This window comes from Bos indicus x Bos taurus, chromosome 1 (assembly GCF_003369695.1).
Source record: "Bos indicus x Bos taurus breed Angus x Brahman F1 hybrid chromosome 1, Bos_hybrid_MaternalHap_v2.0, whole genome shotgun sequence".
Classification (NCBI taxonomy): Eukaryota; Metazoa; Chordata; class Mammalia; order Artiodactyla; family Bovidae; genus Bos; species Bos indicus x Bos taurus.
The window spans coordinates 10,288,071-10,314,585 of record NC_040076.1 but is presented as its reverse complement, the minus strand read 5'-3'; the positions used below and the strand labels follow the sequence as shown (position 1 = coordinate 10,314,585).

Below are 26,515 nucleotides of genomic sequence, written 5' to 3'. Positions count from 1 at the left end.
GACCAAGACAGGGACAAAGCTGAGGACCAAGATATGGCAACAAAGTAGTTTGGACCAAGTGAAGACTGAGTTGGGTCTATGAAGTATTTTACTAAAGCTGGGAGATGCCTATTGGCCCTAGCGTCCAGCTTGGACTTACTATTAAGACACAACAGGTGTGGATACCCTGCATCAGAAAGCTCTCATCAGTCTTCCGATGACTCAGGATCAGAAGGTGGTTACCGTGGAAGCATTCACAACAGCACAATGCCGCTCCTCCAATAACGTATTTATTTACATGAAAACACCATTTTATACAAATTGAAGACAAATCTTGAAGGGTTTGTCCAGGCTTGCCTTCCCCATTCCCTGATTTTGTCCCTTCCACTCTCACCTTTTTTTGGTATCATAAATAAAGGGTTTTAGACTGGGTGAAAGAACCTGAATCTAACTCTTTTTCCCCATCCAAAGTAACTTTGAATATTTAACGTCCATACTCATCCTTCAAAGAAAACTCTTGCCCAGAGTCATTTTATTTAATTTATTTATGTAATACAGTGTAGAAAGCTATCATGGTCATACGCAATGATCCTGTACAATCATCCTGCAGAAAAGTTTTTTGGGAGAATTCTTGGTAAATTGAGACCAGCAGAGCGCTCCCACCCCCACCCTCCCCAACCCGTGAAAGTGCTTACAATGAACAGGGATTCTTTTCTTTATCAAAGATCTGAAGATACATGGACGAAAAAAGCTTCAATTCTCAATGCCTAATGTGTGCACATAAAACAGGCACGAAGAAATAAATGTCTATCCTCATACTTCCTATATCACACATATAGCAGGAGCAGCAATCTGTACAGTAAAATGCAATTGTGGAAAAAAAATTCCTCTAACTCATTTGGATTACATAAAAACGTTGAACTTTAAAATGCATAGTGATCAGGAAAAGAATACTTAGGCAAGAGAAGCAGCTAAACCCCCACGTTCACAGAAAGCATTCCCCCATCGTTTCTTAAAGCATGTTTCAAAGTAGGACTTAGTTGGGTCACAAACCACAAGGATAATATACAACTGGCTAAGGGGCTACGTGATAAATAATCAGGAGAGGATCTATTCATGCACTAGTTGGATACAGCTAAATTCTTTACAGTACACAAAACCCATTAATAATGTAGTGTAGAGAACGAAATGTGAAGATAGAGAATACATTACTGATTTGTATATTAATTCAAGTTCAGGCATCTACTTGTGTTACAGCACAGCTGTTGAAAGGCGATAATGAGTAAATAATAAAACAGAAGGGTTTGCTTTTCTCCACGTTATTCTCTAAATGAACACCGATGGGTGGTGAAGCAATGGTTTTGCTTCCAATTTCAGAGGCTGCTGCGGCGGTGGTCTAGTTCTGCATCTGCTCAAAGAACTTGTAAGTTGGGTTTTCGTAGCCGTTCTGCTGCATTTTAGAGAGGTGGCGCTCCTCTGGGGTCACAGCAGCGTCAACCTGCAGAGCAAGAACGAAGACAAATGAGTTTTTTTTTTTTAAACAATCTTTTAAGAGCGCACATGCAGAAGCCAGAGAAAGATAAGGTGCACTGTACTCTTTTTTCCTAAGCCAAGATTGCAGAAACCCCACAAATTTTCCTTTCTTTTCCACTTTGATGGAGAGTAGAGAAGGTCTTCCCTGGAGCTCAAATGGTAAAGAATCCACCTGCGATGCAGGAGACCCGGGTCGATCCTTGAGTCGGGATCCTCTGGAGGAGGGCATGGCAACCACTCCAGTGTTCTTGCCTGGAGAATCCCAGGGACAGAGGAGCCTGGCGGGCTACAGTCTGTGGGATTGCAAAGAGTTGGACACGACTGAGCGACTAACACTATCATAGGAGAAGGCGGCGACAGAAGATGGCACCACTGACTCAACGGACATGAGTCTGAGCAAACTCTAGGAGATAGTGAGGGACAGGGAAGCCTGGCGTGGTGCGGTCCATGGGGTCGCAAAGAGTCGGACACCACTGACCCACTAAACAACGCCTGAGCCCACCAGTTACGCAGACACTCCATCTGGCCACTAGGTGGCGCTCAAACCCTTGACCGGCTGGCTTGCCTTAGGCAGCGCTCACTGGTTGCTTCCCTCCCTTAGTAGTAAATGGATACACTTAACGCAATAAATATTATTCTCTTCCCCTGTTGGCTTGAAAAAGAACAAAAGCCTTCCATGAAAGACTGTTTTACTTGAAAGTGTGGTGTCAAGCTAGAAAAAAGAGTTTTAGATTTAGCTAAGCAGTTGTGTCTGACTCTTTGCAACCCCATGGACGGTAGCCCACCAGGCTCCTCCGTCCATGGGATTTTCCAGGCAAGAATACTGGAGTGGGTTGCCATTTCCTTCTCCAGGAGACCTTCCTGCCCCAGGGATTGAACCCAGGTCTCCTACATTATAGGCAGACACTTTACCGTGTGAGCTACCAGGGCAGGTATGCTTGTGGCTCAGAGGTTAAAGCGTCTGCCCCCAGTGCGGGAGACTGGAGTTCAGTTCCTGGGCCGGGAAGATCCCCTGGTGAAAGAAATGGCAACCCACTCCAGTATTCTTGCCTGGAAAATCCCATGGACGGAGGAACCTGGTGGAGAATCACCTGGAGAATCACATGGACGGAGGAGCCTGATAGGCTACAGCCCAAGGGGACCCAAAGAGTTGGACACGACTGAGCGACTTCACTTTTCACTGACACTCAAGATCTGAACTGCTGAGTATCTCTGCACCCTTGTTTTGGTTTGTCCCTGGAGAAGGGGACGACAGAGGATGAGATGGCTGGATGGCATCACTGACTCGATGGACGTGAGTTTGAGTGAACTCCGGGAGTTTGTGATGGACAGGGAGGCCTGGTGTGCTGCGATTCATAGGGTCGCAAAGAGTCGGATATGACTGAGCGACTGAACTGAACTGAACTGAACTGAATACGTTAAAGAGGCAGACAGAAGCAGAGATGGCTCTTGGAGGGGGCTTTCCTGATCAGTCAAGGTGAGGGGGGAAAATCCAAATATATTTTCTTTGGGGTCTGTTCCCTTTAATGGGTTCCTTCAGATAAAAGTGAGTGCGCTAACAACAGAATTCTGGACACTTCAATGTGAATACAGATGAGGAACAACATTTCCTGATGAGGCAGTGGAGTCCAAGCTGCCAGCTCCAGGAGACCGGAAAGGGATACAATTTACATAGAATCCGATCCGATCAGATCAGATCAGATCAGTCACTCAGTGGTGTCCAACTTTTTGCAACCCCATGAATCGCAGCAGGCCAGGCCTCCCTGTCCATCACCAACTCCCGGAGTTCACTGAGACTCACGTCCACCGAGTCAGTGATGCCATCCAGCCATCTCATCCTCTGTCGTCCCCTTCTCCTCCTGCCCCCAATCCCTCCCAGCATCAGAGTCTTTTCCAATGAGTCAACTCTTAACATGAGGTGGCCAAAGTACTGGAGTTTCAGCTTTAGCATCAGTCCTTCCAAAGAAATCCCAGGGCTGATCTCCTTCAGAATGGACTGGTTGGATCTCCTTGCAGTCCAAGGGACTCTCACGAGTCTTCTCCAACACCACAGTTCAGAAGCATCAATTCTTTGGCGCTCAGCCTTCTTCATAGTCCAACTCTCACATGCATACATGACCACTGGAAAAACCATAGCCTTGACTAGACGAACACGGTGCAAACCCCTTGGGAGGGTGCTACCTGGAGATCTTGCTCTAGGATTGACTAATAGAAAACAACTACAGTGGTGTCAGTTTAAACTCCATGGAGGGGCACAAAGGAAAAAAACAGGCTGGGGTAGCTCTGAGAGGCTGAGGAATGGGAGAGAGTGAGACAGTCACTCTTGACGGGCAACTGTGAGATTTTTCGGCATAGGAGTCTCCCTCCCAGAAAACCTGCACCTTCCATTGATAAGAGCAAAAGGGAAACTTCTGTACCTCCACTCTGTCTGATCTGCCAACATACTGTTAACTCCATTCTGCCTTTACTTTTATATTGAAATTCTGGGAGGGGATGTTCATTTTCTCTCCCCGCCCCAGGAGGTTGTACGTGTCTTGAAGGTAGGATCATTTATATTTTTGTCTTGGTACTAAGTGTTACACATTCCTGGCAGTGCCTAAATGATCAATTTCTACTTGATTAAACCTAAGTAGATTTCAAAAAAAAAAAAAAAAAGATAAACAACATACTGTTCCAGATTATTATTTTTAACTGAGCACTAAGATTCTAAATGGAGAAGGCAATGGCACCCTACTCCAGTACTCTAGCCTGGAAAATCCCATGGACGGAAGAGCCTGGTAGGCTGCAGTCCATGGGGTCTCGAAGAGTCAGACATGACTGAGCGACTTCACTTTCACGCACTGGAGAAGGAAATGGCAACCCACTCCAGTGTTCTTGCCTGGAGAATCCCAGGGACGGGGGAGCCTGGTGGGCTGCTGTCTATGGGGTCGCACAGAGTCGGACACGACTGAAGCGACTTAGCAGCAGCAGCAAGATTCTAAAAGTATGTCTGGCTAAAGATTTAAACAGATGCCCTCTGTTGATACGGTGGGTCCTCTGAGCTGTAAACTTGGTTTGGTCCTCTCAGGCTCTCTATCAGGCCCTCTCACTCTCTGCAGGCCGAGCCAGACGTCCATTTGGCACGGGGAAAGGTGTTCAGGTTTCTAGCGTATCTGCTGTACCTCAAACAGTCCACAGAAGAGAGGAAGTACTTATCTCTTTGCTGAATACATGAAAACTTACATTGTGTTATTACTGTTTTAAAACAAAAATAACTTTTCCCTCAGATACTGAAACCAGCACAGGCAAGAAGAAGTCAACTTCCTGTTGACTACAAGCATGGAGACCTTAAATTAGCTGGAACCAGAGGGCTGGTGACCTTGATTCTCCAAATCTCACCTGGCTACCGCACCACCGACCAACAGAAGGATGTCCACACCAGGCATCCTATGACCTTCTCTCTCATTGTGTCTTTAAAAACCCTTGCCTGAAAAGCCACCGGGGAGGTCGGGTCTTCTGAGAATTAGCCGCCCATACCACTTGCTTGGCCTTGCAAAACCTGTTCTCCTGAGTTCAGTTTTTTTTTTTTTTTTTAGATTTCTCATATAAGTGAAGTCTTACAGTATTTTTCTTTTTCTCTGTCTCACTTATTTTGCTTAGTATAATACCCTCAAGGCTCATCCACGTTGTCACAAATGGCAGAATTTCCTTCCTTTTAATGGCTAAACAATATTCCATCACGTGTATCACATTTTCTTTAGCCATTCATCCACTAATTGGCACTCTGTTCCCATGCCTCGGCTATTGTAAATAATGCTGTGCTGAACACAGGAGTACAGATGTCCTTTCTAGATAGTGATTTCATTTCTGTTGGATACATATTCACACGTGGAGTTGCTGGGTTGTATGCCAGTTCTGTGTTCAGTGCATTGAGGAATCTCCATACTGTTGACTGCACCCCCACAGTGACGGCACCGCTCTTTCGGTCTGCATTATTCACTAGCCGGTGTGCTCTAGTCACGGTATAGGAATTGTCTTCCATCCCTCGACATGATGTCCTAGCACCAACAGACCTGCCCTCTGGCGTCTGTCCTTACTGGCTTCAGGAGGAGAAACGTGGTGCTACAGTTAACAATATTGTATCGTATATTTGAAAGTTGTTTAAAAGAATAGATCTTCAAAGTTCTTATAACAAGAAAAAAAACTGTAATTATGTGAAATCAAAGTTGTTCACTAAACTCCAGTATTCTTGCCTGGAGAATTCCATGGACCAAGAGGATCGTGCCAGGCTTACAGTTCATGGGATCGCAAAGAGTTGGACACAACTAAGCGACTAACTGTCACTTTCAAACTTATTTTGGTAATCACCTCACAATATGTACATATATCAAATCATAATATTGCAAACTTAAAACTAATAGTGTTATATATCAGTTCAGTTCAGTCGCTCAGTCGTGTCTGACTCTTTGCGACCCCATGAATCGCAGAACGCCAGGCCTCCCTGTCCACCACCAACTCCTGGAGTTCACTCAGACTCACGTCCATTGAGTCGGTGATGCCATCCAGCCATCTCATCCTGTCGTCCCCTTCTCCTCCTGCCCCCAATCCCTCCCAACATCAGAGTCTTTTCCAATGAGTCAACTCTTTGCATGAGGTGGCCAAAGTACTGGAGTTTCAGCTTTAGCATCTGGAGTAAGCTGGTTTCCCCAAGGTTACTTTATGACTCCACCTCATGGGCTTTTCAGTCTGGGTGAGAGTTGGAATGACTGCCTTGGCTAATCTTAATGCAGCTGGAACAGACATAAAATTCCACTGGGAGGACACCGCGCCAACAGATGCTCCACATTGCTGTCCCTGGGAGAATAATCAGAGATGTTTCCCCAGCCCTTTCTCTTCCTTTGATCTGCTCTGTTTTCAACAAATGAGGTCACTGGGCTTTAATTGGCAGTTGTGTCATTAACCAGGAACTTGTAAGTTAAAACGCCATCATTAAAGATCAGCACCAGTAATGAGAGATTTCCCTCAGTCTCTGAATCTGCTTGCTGAGAAACAGCCTGTCTGCAGTCCTGTGCCGTTAGAACGTGGGCATCTTTTCCCTCTGTGCCACCTCTTAACTGAGATTTCAAAGAATGCAGAGATTAAAAAGCATCTTGCCTCAGAGATCAGGCACTGCTACGTGTCTGAGTGCAGAAGAAAACATAATGCTGCTTGATTGCTGGAGTATTAAACTTGTATTAATACAAGTTTACCTGAACCTACATCAACCCTCACACAGGCTGCATTCATCAGGGGCAGAGCAACAATTAAATAGCTGATCTTCTCTTCGAAGGCCAAAGCCAAACTCTTATTTAAGAGAGTACAGCCAGAAATGTGAGGCTCAGAGTATGTGAGTCAGACAGCTAACTTTCCTGTCTTTTCCCAGCCTCCTTCAGTTCAGTTCAGTTCAGTCGCTCAGTTGTGTCCGACTCTTTGCGACCCCATGAATCGCAGCACACGAGGCCTCCCTGTCCATCACCAACTTCAGGAGTTCACTCAAACTCACATCCATCGAGTTGGTGATGCCATCCAGCCATCTCATCCTCTGTCGTCCCCTTCTCCTCCTGCCCCCAATCCCTCCCAGCATCAGAGTCTTTTCCAATGAGTCAACTCTTCGCATGAGGTGGCCAAAGTACTGGAGTTTCAGCTTTAGCATCAGTCCTTCCACAGAACACCCAGGACCCAGCCTCCTTTCTACTTGCTAATTCTTGTGACCCGCTGCTGCTGGGAGGGTGGCTCACGCTTCCCCAGTGCTGCAGCGGGGCGGCTTGGCCCCCAGGTCTCAGAGGGCTTGGAGCTACAGGAGAAGGGATTACCTTTACAACATGGCACCCACGGAGTGTAGATGGCATCTTTTTATCCCCAGATCCTTGAAAGCTAAAGGTGGAATGCTGAGTGCTCTGGTCCATGGATAAACCCACCACCGAAAGAAGTCAGGGGGAGACTTCCTACCCTGCAGGGCTCAGTCATCCGTCACTCACGGCTCAGCCATAGCCCTGCTGCTGGCCACCCAGCATGGTGAGGGCCAGCCCACCATGACCCTGGGTGCACGGGGCCTCAATATCACTTCCCTTCAAGTGGAGCTGGGGGAAAATGGAGCCAGTGGTGCTTATTCGGGAAGGAATTACAGGGCAATGGAGCAGGGGACTGAATTCTCCTTCCTGCTTCTTTCCCCACCCCAACCCCAGGCAGGAACCAGGTGTCACTGGCTGAGATGAAAACCTACCTGCATAGCACCTCCGAGCACCCCTTCTTTGGACTTTCTGGGAGCAATGACTGATCTGAAGTCTTCATCTTCTTCAGAGACCCTGGGACACTCTCTACACTGAACCCCAGCTTGGCTTCCATGGGCCACTGCTACTGACCCTTTTCTCTCTTCTAGTAACCTTGAAATGTTGGTTTTTCTACTGTGTACATGTTCATTTTCATGGACATTATAGAGAGCTGAGCCCAAAGAGCTCAATCCACCTGGTGCTAACACCATCTTGAATAGAACTTTTGACTACTGTTTGGCTAATGCCCTCTTCCTACCCCTCTCTCCCTGAACTCGACTCTCTGAAGCCACTTATTCCTTCACTATATGCAGAGGAATTTACAGCTCAACCATTAGACTGTAGACATAAAATCTATTTGGATCTCTCCTTAATTTCTAGACTCCCCCTGCTTGGGGGGGAGTCTTGGCTCTCATGTAGGTGCTTTAAACTCGGAGGAGGGCCAGTGAACATCTTATTTTAATTTTATTAGGTAGGGTAACCAGCAGGGTGTGTGTTGATGGGTGACCCTTTATGCATGGCACTGAGTCCCAACAGGAGAATCTCAGCCTCTAAAGATTTACCATTTCAGGTCATCTAGGTGGACAAAGGCTTCCCAGGTGGTAAAGAATCCACCTGCCACTGCAGGAGTTGCAGGTTCAATCCCTGGGTCGGGAGGATCCCTTGGAGAAGGAAATGGCAACCCACTCCAGTATTCCTTGCCTGGGAAATCCCATGGACAGAGGAGCCTGGTGGACTACAGTCCATGGGGTTGCAAAGAGTCAGACACCACTAAGCATGCTTGTACCAGAGGTGGACAAAGAACAGAGGATAGGATAAACTAAACACGTAAAACAACCAGGGAGTGTAAGAACACCAGCAACCTGGGAAGGAAAGGACACGCTCAGAGAACAGCAATGAAGTTTTCAAGTTAATCATTTATCACTTTTAGTAACCTCGCTATGTTGGTTTTCTACTGTATACACGGTCATTTTCATAATTACATTTCCTTATTTCCCTAAGTAGCTCAGTTATACTTATTGCCTACATCAAGTAATCTCTCAGGCACACCCCGGAACTCCCCTGCCATGCTGATGCTTTCCTTTGACCTTCTAGTTTCTACTCCTGCTGTTTGCTTCCAATCTCCTGCTGATTTGAGTCTACCTTCGATTTTTCTTTCTTTAATATTTGTTTGGCTTCCCTGGTCTTAGTTGCAGCATGTGGGATCTAGTTCCCTGTCCAGGGATTGAATCAGGGCCCCCTGCATTGGGAGTGTGGCATCTCAGCCACTGGAGCACCAGGCAAGTCCCATCCCTTCACTTTTTCTTCCTGTTGCCTCCCATTTAACCTTTCCAAACTGCCAGACTGCTCTACACCCCTGTTAGTGGTTGCTAGATGCCTCCACTAAAACTTGACTTTCTGCCAGGAAGAAAGGACCCATAGCGACATAGTTTTATAATGTCACCAATCGGATAGCACACTCCTTCAAAAGAGTCATCTGCTGTATCTCCATAAAAAGCTAAATAAGGAACCCTTTTACTCAGATCAGAGATGACTGGGGGCAGGGGATAGGAGACCTCTGGTGTTCCAGTTATCAGATCTGCGAAAAAATTTTTTAAAATTTCTTCAATCAAGAGGCTTTATACCACTTTTTTCCTGTTAAAGGTGAAGTCTCTGTCCAGAAGGTATAGTGGAGAGAGCTCCAAGATATATTTGAAAATGTTCAGTGTCAGCTGACATGAGTGTAGTTCTCCTAACAGAACCTGGGGTCAGTGGGATTTGCAGAACCTCACTGGCAGGACAATGGTGGGTAATTCAGTGCGTGCTGGCATCGTCAGCCACCAGAGATGGTGTGCGCAATCTGGGGAACAGAGTAACAGAGGGCTGTCTTGTCACTCCTGGAGGCACCAGTTAAGCACTGGCATCTCCGTGAGAAACCACGACTAATGACTTACAGGCTGAATGTCTGGCTTCATGATGAAAGTAAATATTAAATCAATATTTACTGCTTAGTTTTGCACAACAAAAACTAGCAACTGCTCACCTCCAACTGGTAACGTTTCTATGAATAAAAGCCCTAGGCGTGCTTCACTTTCCCATCTCTGTGATCTTCTGCAGCAATCCTTCCCTCTAAGAAGGAGCGAATCCCTGGAGACCAAAGCTTTTGTTGGGGTTTCTCCTTCACGGCTGAATTCTGTCCTGACAGATGTAGGACCTGGTATCTGGGGATACCCATTTACTCATTTTTGTTCTTAGTGAAATAAGGTTACTCATTAATGAAGCAGGTTAACCAGCCATCTAGTCAAGGCTATGGTTTTTCCAGTAGTCATGTATGGATGTGAGACTTGGACTGTAAAGAAAGCTGAGCGCCAAAGAACTGATGCTTTTGAACTGTGGTGTTGGAGAAGACTCTTGAGAGTCCCCTGGACTGCAAGGAGATCCAACCAGTCCATTCTGAAGGAGATCAGTCCTGGGTGTTCATTCGAAGGACTGATATTGAAGCAGAAACTCCAATACTTTTGCCACCTGATGTGAAGAACTGATTCATTTGAAAAGACCCTGATGCTGGGAAAGGTTGAATGCAGGAGGAGAAGGGGACAGAGGATGAGATGGTTGGATGGCATCACTGACTCAATGGACATGAGTTTGGGTAAACTCCAGGAGTTGGTGATGGACAGGGAGGCCTGGCGTGCTGCAGCTCATGGGGTCACAAGAGTCGGACACGACTGAGTGACTGAACTGAACTGAACCAGCTGCCAATAAACTTATTTCCCTGTCCTTAAGGGGGAGAAGCCCACTCAGACAGGCAGGGAAATGTGGGTGGGGGCAATCACCTGATTCGGCATGTACTCTGAGAGTAATGGTGCTGAAACCCCCTTTCATGCTGCATCACCCCACCAGGTGAGCCAGCCCAGGTGCTCAGGCTGGGTTGCAGTTCTGAGTGTCTGAATTTGGCCAGACCATCACCTTCCTGAGGGCTGGGATGGTATCCAGCGCCTTAGATGAAGATCTCTTCCAACACTCAACAGAGAGCTTGACGAAGGCTTGGGTTACCTACGGACTGGAGAGAAAGGAAGACCTCTCCAGGGAGAAAGAGATGGTTTCTGGGCTCTTCACAACATCCTTCCTTAAAAAAAGAAGGAGTTGAGCAGAAATAAGGAAAAGAAACACCAAAGGAGGTGGGGCGGTCAGTCTAGAGGTTCCCAGATGCTCTTAAGCTAACAAAATAAACAACAAGAGAAGGACTGAAGGACTTCTCTTCCCACAGGGATGCTTTCTGGCTTAAAAATTAACTCACTTTTTTCAGAATTCGTGTTAAAGTGTCAACTGCTCTAATAGTTCAAAACTGAGGAGACCTTTTTTTGCTAACTAATCAAAAAAATGTTTTTACCCCAGGAAGCTATGTGCCTGCATGCTAAGTTGCATCTGGCTCTTTCTGACTCCATGAACTGTAGCCCACCAGCCTCCTCTGTTCTTGGGATTCTTCAGGCAAGAATACTGGAGTGAGTTGCCATGCCCTTCTCCAGGGGATCTTTCCCACCCAGGGATTGAAACCGCACCTCTTATGTCTCCTGCACTGGCAGGCAGGTTCTTTACCACTAGCGCCACCTGGGAAGCTCAAGGTTTGCTTAGATAACTATATAAAAGGCTTCCCTGGTGGCTCAGATGGTAAAGAATCTCCCAATTTGGAGATTTAGGTTTGATCGCTGGGTCAGGAGGATCCCCTGGAGAAGGGCATGGCAACACACTCCAGTATTCTTGCCTGGAGAATTCCATGGACAGAGGAGCCTGGCGGGCTGCCCACGGGGTGGCAAAGAGCCAGACACGACTGAGCAACTAACACTTTCACTTTTCATATAAAAAGCAGGAGCACTATCACTAAATATATATCAGTGATTCTCAAAACTGACTGCATGCTTGATTCAGCTGTGAAAATTTTCTACACTGAGATTGCTAGCCTCCTATTCAGAAATTCTGTTTCCCAAGGTCTGGGGTGGGATCTGGGGAACGTGTCCTTGGAAATCGGTACCTTGTAAGCAAGTCTCAGCACAATCACAGCAGTCAGCTCCGAGATGCCTTGTTTCATTGCCCAGCATCACGGGGCTCTGATACGGATGGTATCCTCCCCAGATTCCCATGCTAAAGTCCTAATTCCCAGTACTTTATACATAATACCCACACGTTTGTTGGTTAGTTGCTAAGTCGGGTCTGACTCTTTGCGAACCCACGCACTGGAGCCCACCAGGCTCCTCTGTCCATGGGATTTTCCAGGCACGAATACTGGAGTGAGTTGCCATTTCCTACTCCAGGGGGTCTTCCCAATGACCCAGGGATTGAACTCATGTCTCGTGTGTCTATTGGCAGGTGGATTCTTTATCCCTGTTCTGTCTGACCTTGGCTCTACTGAATTTGACACTGAAAGAACACTGCTTTTGTCTGGGTCTGTTTTCTTATGTATAAAATGAGATCAATTAATTGATCCTTGAGATCTTTTTTGGCTCTAGCAATTCTCAATTTCTCAAGATGTATTAATTCACTATCTTTAATAGTTTCCTAAAAACTATATAAACTGTGAGGTTCTCCTCTTCTCAACCTGCATTTTAAATGCATATAAGGAACTTATTTGTACATTTTATTTTACAGTATTTTAGGTCAAGGGTTTAAGGAGTCATATTTGAATCTTGCAGCTTAATCTATTTTGCTGGTGTAACTTACTACCTCTGTGTTGTACATCCTCCTGTCTCCCACAGGTTGGGCTGCTGGGAGAGTCTCGAGGAAATGGAATTGTCACTTTGTGGGTCTTCTCTCCATCTTCAGGGCCACTGTACTAACACCTTGAAACTAGGACATTTCAGGTGTAAAGTGCAGGCTAACGATTTGACTAACTTCGTATATGTTGTTCAGCCCTTGGGTACAATGTGATTTTCTATGACGCTCTAAAGGTACGATTGGTTACTGAAAATTATTTACTATCACCTGGCTTGAGTTAGAAGTCACATGATTTATTAAAAGTCCAGGAATAGGGACATGCCTGGTGGTCCAGTGGTTAAGAATCCACCTTCTAGTGCAGGGGACACAGATTCAGTCCCTGGTTGGGGAACTAAGATCCCACACGCCACAACTAGAGAGCCCACACACTGTTGAGCTTGCTGGCGCAACAAAGACCCCAGCGTAGTCAGAAGAAAAAAAATCCAGGAATAAATGTGTCAAAAAAAGTTTTTTTCAACAAAAAGCAGCCTTCCACCTCCGTTTTTATTTGTAACTTGTTTTAAAAAAATGTTTCACGGCAGTCACAATGTCTTTAAGCTAGGCATTATCCTTAGTATTATTCTGGTATTTCAATAGAAAATAAGAAGCTGAGATAGCATATATCCCTATTGCCTTGACCACAGTAGTTATAAGTCAGAAGGAATAAAAACCAGAAGCAAGAAAACAGCTGCAACTTGAGCAGGAATGGGGATTGTTTTTCCAAAGAAGAGATACTTGGATGATTCCAACACCAAGCAAGAGTGCCTTTATGCCAGTTGCAAACAGGCAGCCAGGTTCACCTACCTCCACCACTCCATGATGGATGGATGTGTACTGTTTCTTCTTCAGCATCACCAAAGTGATGACGATCACTGTTGCTATGACAACACCGCCCACCATGAGCCCAATGATGGCTCCTTTGTTGGAACCCACGTCTTCTGCAAAGAACACCTTGAAAACAAATCAAGGAAAAGGACTGTAACTACGGGAGACGTATGGATGAGGAACGTGTAAAGTTCAGTATATCCAGTCTACATTTTATGCCGTAAGTTTGAATTGTTGGTCACTCAAATTATTTGGTACGCACTTGAAAAAAAGCCAAATAATACTGACTAAAAATGACATCTTCAGTCTGTAGAATAATGCACCACGTGCCTTCCTCAGTCCTTGGATGGCCACTCCCTCTTCCCCTTCCCCACCAATATGTCTTTAGGAAGGCAAACAGCAGCCCGCAGGGATCTGAAACCCTCTGATAGGTGGACATTCTGTTAAGTGGGGGAGGGCAGCTCTTAGATCTATCAGAAACTGGAAAGGCACGGTTCATGATTATGAAAGGAGGTCAGTATCTTCCCAGTCACAGCAGGTTTAAACTGGGAGACCTGACGCGTGACAGCTGCACCTTAGGTACTTCTCCAAACTACAGATGCCGTCGTTTTCTTAGAAGGACATTTTCAATACACAGGAACATGCAATCTAAGACAAAGGCATTAAACAGAAGAAAACAGGCATCTTGTTACCTACTTTAAGCCACAATAATTCTGCAAGACACTAATTAACCTTGAGAAGCATCATATGCTTATAAGGCACTTATTTCAAACAGAAGCAGCAGTCGGCAACAAGATAAGAATTTTAATAGCCACACATTGACATGTGCTTTCTTACTATGATGTCTCTGGCAACCCAACTAAAAATGTTTTAGTCTTGATGTTTATTTGAGTTAAACATGAAAAGAATTTAGAGAATACTGTGAAGAAGAAATTTATTCAGTGATAAATTTATTATACTACATTCCTTCATACTGTTTGTAAAAGCGAGTCATTATTTTTCATCTTTACTTGAACGGAATTATAAAAGCACACGGCAACTTTTATCATCTTTCATATATGGAGATACTCTTATGCCAGATCATCTGGTTTAATTACTACAGAATATATACCATGTTTGCTATATAAATTAATAAAAATAGCTCCCTAAATAATTTTTTTGATATAATCTCAAGATAGTAAATGACAGTGAAAACTAGAACTGACATCCTAGCAATCTGAAAAGGCAACATGAAATGCAGCAAATAAAGCAAATTTCGAAAAGAGTTTTATTCATGGTTTATCTGCAACAAAACTAGAAACTGTTCATAATCATGCCCCTTTCTAAACAAATATACTCCCTCAACATATTTGTAAAGAACAAATCATTAATTAGCTAATGATACAAGTATGAGGTAATCAGAAATGTGTGTAAGTCTGGACATCTTCCTGTGTCTTTAAGAAAATACTGTAATTTTGTAATATTCATTGCACTAATTATAGTACATTATCTTATCAACTAGTTCAGTAGAGGGAGCTGATTCTCATAATCGCTGCTGCCAGCATTAGTCACTGTCGCGTTATAGGAGTTTGTGTAATTGCGGAGATGGGTTTTCATGACACAGGCACCAGAAAACGCAAAGTCACACATTAATCTTCAGCTATCTGCCCCACCAGCATCCAATTCTTCCGCAGAATTCCCAGGTTTTTTTTTTATTAACCTCTTCAGCATCACCCAGATCAAGAGTGGCCCTGATTCTATAATAACTGACACTGGATTAACCTTCCAAGGAAAACCATGCTTCAAAGAGTTCAGTGTGCTTTTACCGAAAAGATTATGGGAGTTAAAATGCAAATCTGAGCTGCAAGTCAGTTTTGGATTTGCCCAGTCATTTACAGTGAAAAGAGGCATGCATCATACTTTACAAGTGCTTCTGTCGGAGTTTAATACTTGGATTTATAAATTTTATTCACAAATATTGGAAAGACAGTTTCCCCTTGAAAGGGAAAAAGACACATACATTTATATACACACGCAAACAAAAATAAAGTGCCTAAGAGCGTCCTTCTCAAGGATTATTACTGTTTTCAGAATTTTACTACCACCTTTATTCACTACTGAATGTGCAGTCAAATGATTTCCATTATTAATTTAAGCCACTCACTGGACTTAACTCTGAAGATGGGAGGAACCCTAACATCATGAAGGACTGTTTACCTGAGGTTTTTGGTAAAGGGCTTAAAGGAAATGATGGGTGTTTTCTGATTTACTCCAATTCTAACATTTGGGGGTGGGGAAAGGGTGAGTGTATCTGAAAAGGAAGCCACTGTCTTTCCTGGCCAAGTCTTCTGCTGAACAGCACTGCTGGGGATAGTGCTCATCCACCCCTTCTACCCACCTCCAGAGGTCCCAAACATCCTGCCCCTCAGGAAGAATTTAAAGGGTGGGGAGGGAACCGAAGGATGGGCAAGGGAGAGGCGAAAAAACCCAGGGAGAGAGTTCCAAACGTGAAATTAAGCAAACGGCCAGGAATGCTGTTTTGTGAACCTAAGTAGTATTTGCACCTGTTTATTTGAAATTTTGATCCTTCACACAAACATACCAAAAGACTGCTGTCCTAGAAAACAGACAGGAAGTTAATTAAAATGGCTGCTAGACTAGAAATTAATTCCATTTTAAGTCCTTTGTGGGTTTAACTGCTTTCTAGACCTATTTTTGTTGCTGTTCAGTCACTAAGTCGTGTCCGACTCTCTGTGACCCCATGGACTGTAGCACATGAGGCTCCTCTGTTCTCCACTATCTCCTGGCATTTGCTCAAATTCATGTCCATTGAGTCGGTGGTGCTATCTAAGCATTTCATACGCTAAGAATTACCATTTAAAGAGCCTCTTTTTCTTTTCTTCCTATTTTCATGACGCGCCTATAGGCAAGCATGTAATTTTTGTTTTAATCTTTTCCTTAACTGGATTTCTGATCCAGGAGGAATGTGAGTCATTTGGCAAGACAGAATGGCAGGAAGAGGTAGATTATGTCACCTACCAATTTTTATTTATTTTTTAAACTTTATATTTTGTATTGGGATATAGCCAATTAACAATGTTGTGGTAGTTTCAGGTAAACAGCGAAGGGACTCAGCCATACACATACATGGATCCATTCTCCCCCAAACTCCCTTCTGATCCAGGCTGCCACATAACATTGAGCAGAGTTTCCTGGGCTCTGCAGTAGGACCTTGTTGGTTATCCATCTTAAAAATAGCCCTATGCAATGTCCATCCCACAAGTTCATTCTCTAAGTCTGTGAGTCTGTTTCTGCTTTGTAAGTTCATTTGCATAATTTCTTTTTTCACCTACCAATTTTTGATGATGAACTTCATATCCTGAATCATGTCGGAATTCTGCATCCATCTTCACTTCAGAGATCTCTTCCGTCTTGATGTTTGTTAATCCCGAACCTGTATGACACCATAAGCATTGCACCATAATCAAAACACACAGGCCAGTCCATTTGTTTTATCTATAAACAGTATCATTACAACACCAAGCCTACCAGAAACTTCCTCCTAAGCCTAAAGTTAGACGAAAATAGATTAACGACTTTCTTCAAGAAAAATGACACCCTATATTTAAATCCTTAAGCACTGCCTTTTTTAAACAAAAAGAAATTAAAGATTAAAGAAATTTAAACTTAACATGCCATAATTTTTTTCTTAATGGGGAAAAATAGAAGTTAAATGGTAGTTGCGAGGGTGGCAAGGATTTGTTCCTAGAATATGCTGGCTTGGTTTAGGGGCTTACAGCTTAGCCTATAATGTGTCTTTTTCCTTCAGAAAAGGTAATAAAAGGCTTTAAAAATGAGCATTAATTACCTGGTAGAACAAAACTGCTACTTTGGGACTTTGTTCCTATTACAAATAAATTATGCTCATGCATCTATGCAGTGGAGCTCTGTAAAAATCATATCATTTATTTAGTTAAGTGATTTAGTTACAGATATTAATACAAAATGTAACTGGTTCATCTGCTGAATAAAGAACTGCAGTACATAATTTTTGAAAACTGTTTCTGTGGGACTAAGAGATTTTCTAATGTACTAATGCTTCTTTATAAATTACTATATGATCCTTACACTAATTATTATCATGAATTTAATTTTTCTGATGATAATTTGAAGTTTAAAAACAAAACGCAAAGTAATTTTTAAAACCCAAAGTGAAAGAGTGCAGTATAAATATGATTTACATGTTGTAGCATTTAAATATCAAAAGTCTGAATTTTAGGATGAGAATGGCTTCTAAAATCACCTGTTTTCTGCTCTTCCCACCCAGGGGTAAACTCTCAGCTCTACTTGAAAAGAGAGGAATAGATCTGTTTGCCTGCATTTTCAGACAGCTTTGTCTACTAGAATGGTGTTTCTTACATGAAGCCAAAATCAGTTTCCTTGTAACTTCCACTCCTTGTTCAACACAGAACAAGCCTGAACCTCCTTTCTGCACAATAGCCTTGAACAGATCAGAAACTCAAGAAGAGACGTCACGTTCCTGCTGATTTTTCTCCTACTTGGGCTCCAAGTTCCTTCAGCTCCCATGGGACCTAATTTCTTGCTTTTGGTCCGTCGCTCTTACAATCTTGTCTACAAGGTGCTGTGAACCCTGTCACACATCTTGTTAAAAGTGAAAAGCACTGTCCACAGCATATGATGGGCCAGTCTAACAGCACACTCTATACAAAAGAGAAAAGGGGATAATTTGACAAGATCCAGGGAGCTCACGCTGGTTGTGACATATCACTGATTCCTTGGCCAATTGCTCAAAGAGCTTCCATTTAACAACCTATTCAAAAACGGACCCTAGATCAATGTCAATCTCCATCAGGCGTGGCCTGTGATGCTGTCTTCTGCTCATCAGAACTATGTTTTTCTTATTCCTGTCTTCCCAGGTCTTGCTAGTCCACAAAGATCAGTGAGAGTGGTTCTATGATCTTGCCCTCTAGTTCTCCTAGACTGTGATTTACCTGGGTCCTAGGGACTTACACTTGGGTAGAGAAGTGTGGTAGTTTAAAAATATAGCCACTAATTATAGATACTCTTACCATCAAGAGGTGGGACTTAATTCCCTTGTGATTATATATAGAGACTTGCTTCTCATGAACAGAATGTAGCAAAAGTGGTCGTGTATGACTTGAGACTGGATTGCAAAGGACAGCCTCCTTTGTAATCTATCTCAGATCACTTGGTCTGGGGAAAGTTGGCTGCCATGTTGTGAGGATACTCAAGCAGTCCTTTTAAAAAGATTCACACGGGCAGGCACCAAGGTCTCCTGCCAACTGCCACGTGAGTGAACCATCATGGAAAAAAACCTGACCAGCCCAGCCAAACCTCAAGCCCTCAGACGCATGGAGCTACGATAGATGTCTTGATTGCAACTTCCTGAGAGATCCTGAGCCTTAAGCATCCAGCTAAGCCATGCCTGAAATCCTTGAAATTCATTATAAGAAGCAAAATGTTTATTTTTAAGTTGCTAAGTTATGGGGTTATTTATTATATAGTAACATAGCTATTACAAAAGACTGTGTGCTCAGGTCTGTCTCTTTGCGATCCCATGGACTGCAGCCTGCCAGGCTCCTCTGTCCATGGGGTTTTTTTCAGGCAAGAATACTGGAGTGGGTTGCCATTTCCTCCTCCAAGGGAATCTTCCTGACCCAGGGATCAAACCCACGTCTCCTGCGTTTTCCGCACTGGCAGGTGGGTTCTTTACCACTGCGCCACCTGGGAAGCCCATTACAAAGGACTAGTGCCTTCTTTTCTCATCTTCGTCTTTCTAGGGCTTTGATCTCCTTTTAACAAAAGACCACTCTCTTCAATATACACATCAAAGACAGAAGCACCATCAAAGCGGGACAATTTCTCCTTCTCTCATCTTTTAACTGGTCCACTCAGCGCACTGACTGTACCCGACCCCTAACCCTGTCACAAGAACTGTAAGGCTCTCCATTCTTATTTATGTTCCTGCCTTAAAATGAGCAGCACTTTCTAATAAATTTCATCTTATTCTGACCTCTAATCTTCCTGATACAAATTTTTATTCGGCTGTGACACTAATGCTTGTTTATCTCTCATTCGTTGTACATTTTTCTCTTTCTACAAACCCTTTTAAATCTGAGGTCCTTTTAGAACTAAAGGCATTTCTTTATACCTTACTTCTTTCTGTCATCAGGATCTAACAACGCAACAGTTAAAGCTATATTTCTGAGATTTTTAAGAAAACTGTCTTGAATACTCTTTCCTTCGAGATTTGTGAGACAAAATAACCACATTATAAAAAGGTAAAGAATGAGCTAGTTCTTCACTCAAAATTTAAAAAACCCACACTCTCAATGTATGGCAAAACCAATACAATATTGTAAAGTAATTAGCCTCCAATTAAGATAAATTTATATTAAAAATAAATAAATAAAAAATAAAAATAAAAACCCACACTCTTCCTGAAAGGATACCAAGAATACTTCCAATGGTCAAAAAATTTTCAAATTCATGCAGTAAGTCAGAACAACAGATAATTAATTATGGCACAACAGTTTTCAGGACTTTCAGCAGAAAAAAAGCTCATTTTTTATACAGCATGTATAGTCAGTCACCAAAGAGCCTTTCATTAAGCAAATCTCATTTAAAGGGGAAAAACTAATAAGCTTTCACCAGGGAAATATCATTGATAATAAAAGCTGAAACTGTGTCTAGTCATATGTGATGATTTAAGAAGATGTACATAAATCGCGTGGACCTTTCCTTGCAGGTTTACCCGATGCAATCCCTGAGCTGCTCTGATTCTACTCTAAGCCCTGCTGGGACTCTTGTTCTCTAAGTCACGGTGAGTCAGGAACAGCCTGCTGTTCATTTGAAGATGCTTTCTCAAAGGATCTGGTTTTCTTTATTAGGACTGGAGAAGGGTGGTCAAATTATAGTGGAAACATACCTCAGAGACATTGGGGATTTAGTTTCAGACCATCGTAATAAAGTTAATATTGCAATAAAGTGAGTCATACACATTTTTTGGTTTCCCAGTGCATATAAAGGTTATGCTTCCACTGTGCTGTAGTCTATTTCTAAAAAACAATGTGTGTACCTTAATTAAAAATACTTTATTGCCAAAAAAGGCTACCCATCATCTAAGCCTTCATCGAGTTGTAATCTTCTTGCAATAGTAACATCAAAGATGATTATCACAGATCACCATGATAGAATGATAATAAAGAAGTTCGAAATAACCTAAGAGTTACCAAAAAGTGACTTAGAGACACGAGTTGAGCAAATGCTGACGGAAAAATGGAGCTTGCTTATCTCAGGGTTGCCACAAAACTTCAGTTTGAAAAAAAAAATGCAATAACTGTAAAGTGCAATAAAGTGAGGTATGTCTCTATTTGTCTTCTTTATTCTGGTCAAATGCTGTAACTCGTCCTTCAGAGTCTATTTCTCTCAGGAAGTAAGGCTAGGGGAGTAGCTATAAAGGTCACTGTCCCCAGAAATCATTACTGATATTATGGTTTCCCTCTGCGACACTACATTCTAGAAGTTACTGTGTCCTGGTATTTCAGATATGAAAGTCAAGAAGTCCTTTTCCTTAGCTGTGATTATACAAAAGCCGTTTCTCTACTTGTTTCCAAGTGACGACAGTGATTGTGTAAAAAACAATGCCATCAATTGAATGACATGACGGGACAATCTTGGAAGGGTCTTCTGAGTTCAGGAAGAATAACAGTATAATTTGGCACAGTAGATTCAAGCATGTGGTCTCAGAAAGTGTGACGATGAAGAACCAAAACTAACGCTATTCAATAGAAAACGTAGGGGGAAAATTGATCCACATTTCCAAAAGGCTCATTACAAGTGCAAAAAATACAGGGCATATGTATATCTTAATACACACGCAGCAAATAAAGTTATTCAGAAACATACCTGAGTTAGAGTCTCCCTCACTTTCTGAGAATTCTTTCCCATCTATGGCCCTCTCCTGGCGGAACTCAAGTTTTACAACAGTGTAAGAAAGGAAGACTGGCCCTGGTCATTCTCTCATCCATATAGAACTATTCTCCTCTTTGCAAATGGATGTGCTCCAAACCTTTCAAAACCCATCCTGAAGTTCATCTCCAGCAATGCACCCCTCGGTTAATGGCCCACCTGCTCACATTCCAAACATCACAACACTTTCTGTTGCTTTGAATTTCCCTGTCTTTCTAATTCCATCTCATCTTTCTAAATATGCAGTGTGGTTCTTCGATGCTACTTCAAGTTCCTGAGAGCAAGGACCTTATCACTTCAACTCTTTCAACCCTCCAAAGCAGCTGAGGGGTCTTCGTAAAATAACAAAAGGAGCTATTGCCAATGTCACAACGGGGACTTTAGAAAAGGCTTCTTCCCATCTCTATATATCCACTAACGCTTAAAACAAATCGCTTTCATTGAAGAATGTATGGAGAAGTCCATTTCATGTTTTTAAAAAAAAAAAAAGACTTCGGTGGCGTTACCTCTTCCTGGGTATTTCAGTAGGAACATAATGGCCCTGTGTGCCCAATATAGCAACTTAATAAAGCTTATTGAGTCAGTGCTTCTAATTCACACTGTATGCCTGTGGATGAGAAGCATCTCTTCCTTTAAAAATAAAGTAGGAAGTGCCATGAAAAGATGGCCCAAGGCAAAGGACCAACCCGAGCCGGTCTCAGACGCAGTTAGAACGGAACCAACCCTCAGCCTTGGGTCCTACCAGTGGGCTGAGCAGGCCGGGGATGTGTCAATTCCCTGTTCCTTGAAATTCACTTGTGTGACACAGGCAATAAGGAAGACGTTAGGCGAGCTGAAGCTGTGCCTAACTTACTGTAATTTATGTCTCTGAAAAGCCCTACAGAAAGGGATCATAGAATCAAGGAGATCGGCTGTCAAGATCTGTCACTCCACAGTCCCTGATGTCCTGTTAATTACACTGCAGAGGCATGAAGAAGCCACAGGCAGACTCTGAATTTCTCCTCTCTGACGGTGGTTGGAGGCAGATGCAACCTGAACCTGAGCTGGAAGAAAGAGGGGCAGGCTCCTGCTTCTGGCCCTGCTGCTGGCTGCATCTGAACAGGGGATCAGAGGTCAACAACTCCTAGCATTAACATGTCCCTGTGAGGTTAGCGCCCTGTTCCGAGATTACTGCAGGGGACGTTATGAGGATACAAGGGAAAATATGGGGAGGGTTGCACTCTTGGGAGTAAAATATTCCCAAAATATATCCCGAGATTTGCCAATCCAGGTAACTTCTCTCCTCTCTCTGATTCACTGAAAGCAGTGGTGCTATCAGTTGGGTGAGGTTGTGCATGGGGTTAAAACCAGGCATGCATATGTTTCTGTTGTGTGTAAAAGTACATTTGAGACCTAGGTTCAATACAGAACAAAGGTGAACACGCGTTTCTTCTTAATGCTCGGGAAATTACAAAAAAAGAGAAGTGTCCATACTGGTGTTAATGGGAATTTAAAGTAGCATAAAAAATAAGGGACTTGTATGGACAGTTAGGCATGGAACTTCTGCTGTGTTTTAGACACTCATCAACAATAACCATATACAACTCACAAAAGATAAAACGGAAATATTTCTGGGCTCTAAAGATATTCCAATTCCGCTATTTTTAGGAAGGCACATCTAACAAGAACTGAAGTTTGAGCTGGGTTCAGTTAGAAACGGAACATCCAGATGCCAAATAAGAAAGGAAGAAACGAGACGCTCCTAGAAGTAACCAGGTTGCCACCATCTGAAGTCTACATCTGTGTAGGTCTCCATTTTTCCAGGAAGGATAGGGTCTCTAGAACTGTCTCCACTTAAAAAAAGAAAAAAAAAAAAAAAAAAAAAAAAATCCCAAGCATTGGAAGGGCTCCTTTTCATTGTTTCAAAAGGAATGCTCAGACAGAATTAAAAAAAAAAACAAAACAAAAAAAAAAACACACCTAATTAGGGACTTGGGAAATGAAGTGTAAGGGAAAACAAGGGAGAGTTTTAAAGTTTGGTTTCCACGGTCCTTTCGCATCCTGCTTCTCCAACCTTGCAATGCGGAAGGACTGACCCCGGAGAAAGGGGCTGCGTCTGCGTAAGCGCGGGATGCGGCGGGGAGGAGGGTACCCGGGTTATACCTGGTCGAGTGGTCAGTCCTCGGTCGGCAGCAGGGCGGGCATCAACAGGCTCGACTGGGTACAGGAAGCAAGACACACAGAAAGCAAACAAGACAAATCGAGATGGTTAAGTTGTGGCTCCTGAACACAGCGCAGGGAAAAAAGCATGTGCAATACACAAGTCATATATAAAAAAAGGAGCAGCTAGAAAAGAACCACAGTTAATCTCGAGCATCAAGGATGGGAGGGGCACCACTTCAAAAGGCTTATCGCTATTGATGTGCCAATCCTGCTCCTTAAGTTTTCCAATAAAAGCACTCACCAGGACACGCGGCAACATCAAAGGAGAGGGGCTGGTGAGAGTGGGTTTTCCTCCCAGTGAGTTTAGAGATAGTTTCTTGGCTTTTGATTAGAAATAAAATACATGATGCCCAGTCCAGTGGAAAATCTTAAAGATAACTCCTTTTACAACTGTCCAACCTTATCTTATTTTACAGTTAATTAACTACAAAAGGACTCTGTTAAATCCCCAGGGGAAATGCAAATAGGAATTTATCAGGAGAACAAAGCTTCACCACATAATCTGCCATTTAGCGAATGAAATTTGTTCCCAGTTTGAGGGAGGCAGAGGTAAGCCAGAGTTTATCTCCCTCTCTGTGTTTTTTTTCCTCTCTGTATTTTTAAAGACTGGTTTCTATTTAATAGATGACATACCGTTGAAATGTATGAAGTGAGAGTATTTCCTTTTGTGTTTGTCGACTTTCACAATTTTGGGTTTGACCCAAAGAAAACACTGAAGGAGGCACAATAGTGTCCACTATTATTTACCATTAGCTGGTATTTCCAAAGTGCTTCTGGTTCTCAGAAAATATTAACTTGAACTTACCCTGGTCTTTCAAGAAATGGGCAAGGGAGAGAAACAAAGCTTTTAGGATTAACAATGGACAAGGGGACAGCAAAGCCAGGTCGCTTGTTGTTCTTTAGTTGCTAAGTCATGTCTGACTCTTTTGTGACCCCATGGACCGTAACCCCTCCGCCCAGGCTCTCTGTCCATGGGATATCCCAGGCAAGAATACTAGAGTGGGCTGCCATTTCATTCTCCTTCTTCCTGACCCAGGGATCGAACCCACGTCTCCTGCATTGGCAAGTGGATTCTTTACCACTGAGCCACCTGGGAAGCTCGGTAAAGCCATGAAGGAGGGATAAAGCCTCTTGGGTGTGGCCCTGGAAATAGAAAGGTAAGAAAATAAGAAAAAGTGAGCAGTGGTGTACATAGGAAGAGAAGCTGTCCTAGACGGGATGTCATTTGGATCAGCAGTTTCAACAAGACCATACAGCTTAGGGATGCATACAGACCAGGCATTCAAAGACGGGATTATATGCCCAAGTCAATTCTGAATGCCACACATTGGCAGGAACAGTGAGGGAGAAGAAAATGGCAGCAAGCCAAGTCTTCAGAACAGGAGAAAAAAATGTTGCTGAGAATACAAAGACATTTGGATACAAAAGGTGATTTGGTCCTTTATCACGCAGCCTGGCAGCACGAGAGGGGAAAGGGGGGCGGAGACAGCCAAACCTGATATTTATAGTGTAAGTGGCCAAGGGCGAATGACCACATCCGAGGCTGTGTTTTTAATAAGTAAAATATTAATAGAAATAATAACTCTTACCTTCTCATTGTAACGAGGAAACAAAAACTTTTTAAAATCCATTTCAGATTGCAATACTATAAAATTGCATTTATTAAATATCCTACTTATGAATTAATCTATGACACCTATCGTGAGGATGACTAATACTCTGTTCACTATCAAATGAAGACCTACTTCCTTCTGCAACTCACAAATACATGTGAACAATGCTGTTTCTCTGTATTTCATCCTTTTTCCGTTGCATAAGGGACTTTATTACTCCTTATAAAATGGTGTTCACGGAAGGATTATTGTACTTTTTGAGGACTTCCTGATGACAAGATGCCTAAATGGTGCTTCAGCTGAAGAAAAAGATACCAAAATCACAGAGCAAAACCTTCATCAGTGGTTAACTCATTAGCAACTGTGACTCAGGGGAAAGCAGTTGAGTTTGTGGTTTAAATCTCAGTTGAAGACCTGGTAGTCAGTCTCGGGGTCCATGTTAATGCCACCACTTGTTCTTTCTGTGTTCCTGGGCAAATGTCATTCTTCTGAACCTCACTTCTGTCACAAGGAATCTAGGTTTTCCCAGGGCTGAAACATGCACACGTATGCCAAAGACCTTTACAAATGATGAAGCCCTATTCCTTAATTACTCAAAGGAATATGGAAACACATCAACTGTGCATAGAAAAAAGCCTGAAAGATGCTACCGCAAAAAGCTATCATTAATTTATTCTGGGTGAGAGATCACGCCTATAAATTTCTCTGCCTTTTTCTTTGAAGGTGCATGTATTATTTGAAAACAGTAATAAATACTTTTTCTGTTTTTTGGGAAGATAAACAACAATCATTTTAGTGACGTAAACATTAGTTTAACAATGTGAGGCTGATTTAATATGAATAAATATTCAAAAAATACGGTATTCTTGTGTTCAGTGATCAGACACCTATGCATTTTTAAAAAGATAATCACATCACTCTAAAAAAAATACGCTGACAAGGAGTGTATTATTCCCAATCCAAAATAAATATTTCTAATTTTTCAAATAGACCATTTACTTCTTAAGCCAGAAAGTAACTTCAGTATAAAGTAACTTCAATAGTGTTCAAAACATGTTACTTTGACTGTGTAGTAAATTAAACATAAGAAACATAAAAACGTAAGCAGAAATGTGTTATTTCACTGCCTGTAGCAGCTTTGCGTCATGTAGTCCCCTACAAAAAGAGAGAAATAGAAGGATAGCAACTCAAGGACTTCTGAGTTTGTTGGTTCTGGTGTTCACTGTATTAATAATAAGCCAATTCTAAGCTAAACGTTGCCCAGCATAAACTCTCCTCCCCACCAGTCCCAAGGTGATAGAAGGGCAACAGGAAACCAGTTTTACACGTACATTAAGAGGGGCCTGAAAAGGCTTA

At 42.8% G+C, this 26,515-nt stretch overlaps 1 protein-coding gene across 7 annotated transcripts in view; it reads right to left on the bottom strand.

Annotated features, from left to right (window-relative positions):
• Positions 1-253: 253 nt before the first annotated feature.
• Positions 254-26,515, bottom strand: part of APP (amyloid beta precursor protein) — a 312,804-nt gene continuing 286,542 nt past the window's right edge. For 3 of the 7 annotated variants that reach the window (XM_027543506.1, XM_027543608.1, XM_027543712.1), the window contains 3 exons: positions 16,685-16,785; positions 13,332-13,478; positions 254-1,477 (listed from right to left, as the gene is read on the bottom strand). In XM_027543506.1, coding sequence (XP_027399307.1) covers positions 1,376-1,477; positions 13,332-13,478; positions 16,685-16,785 — 350 coding nt within the window. In that variant the 3' untranslated portion in view covers positions 254-1,375. Of the gene's footprint in view, positions 1,478-13,331; positions 13,479-16,684; positions 16,786-23,486; positions 23,541-26,515 lie in introns of all 7 variants that reach the window. The other 4 variants (XM_027543552.1, XM_027543671.1, XM_027543466.1 and 1 more) reach the window with 3 other exon arrangements.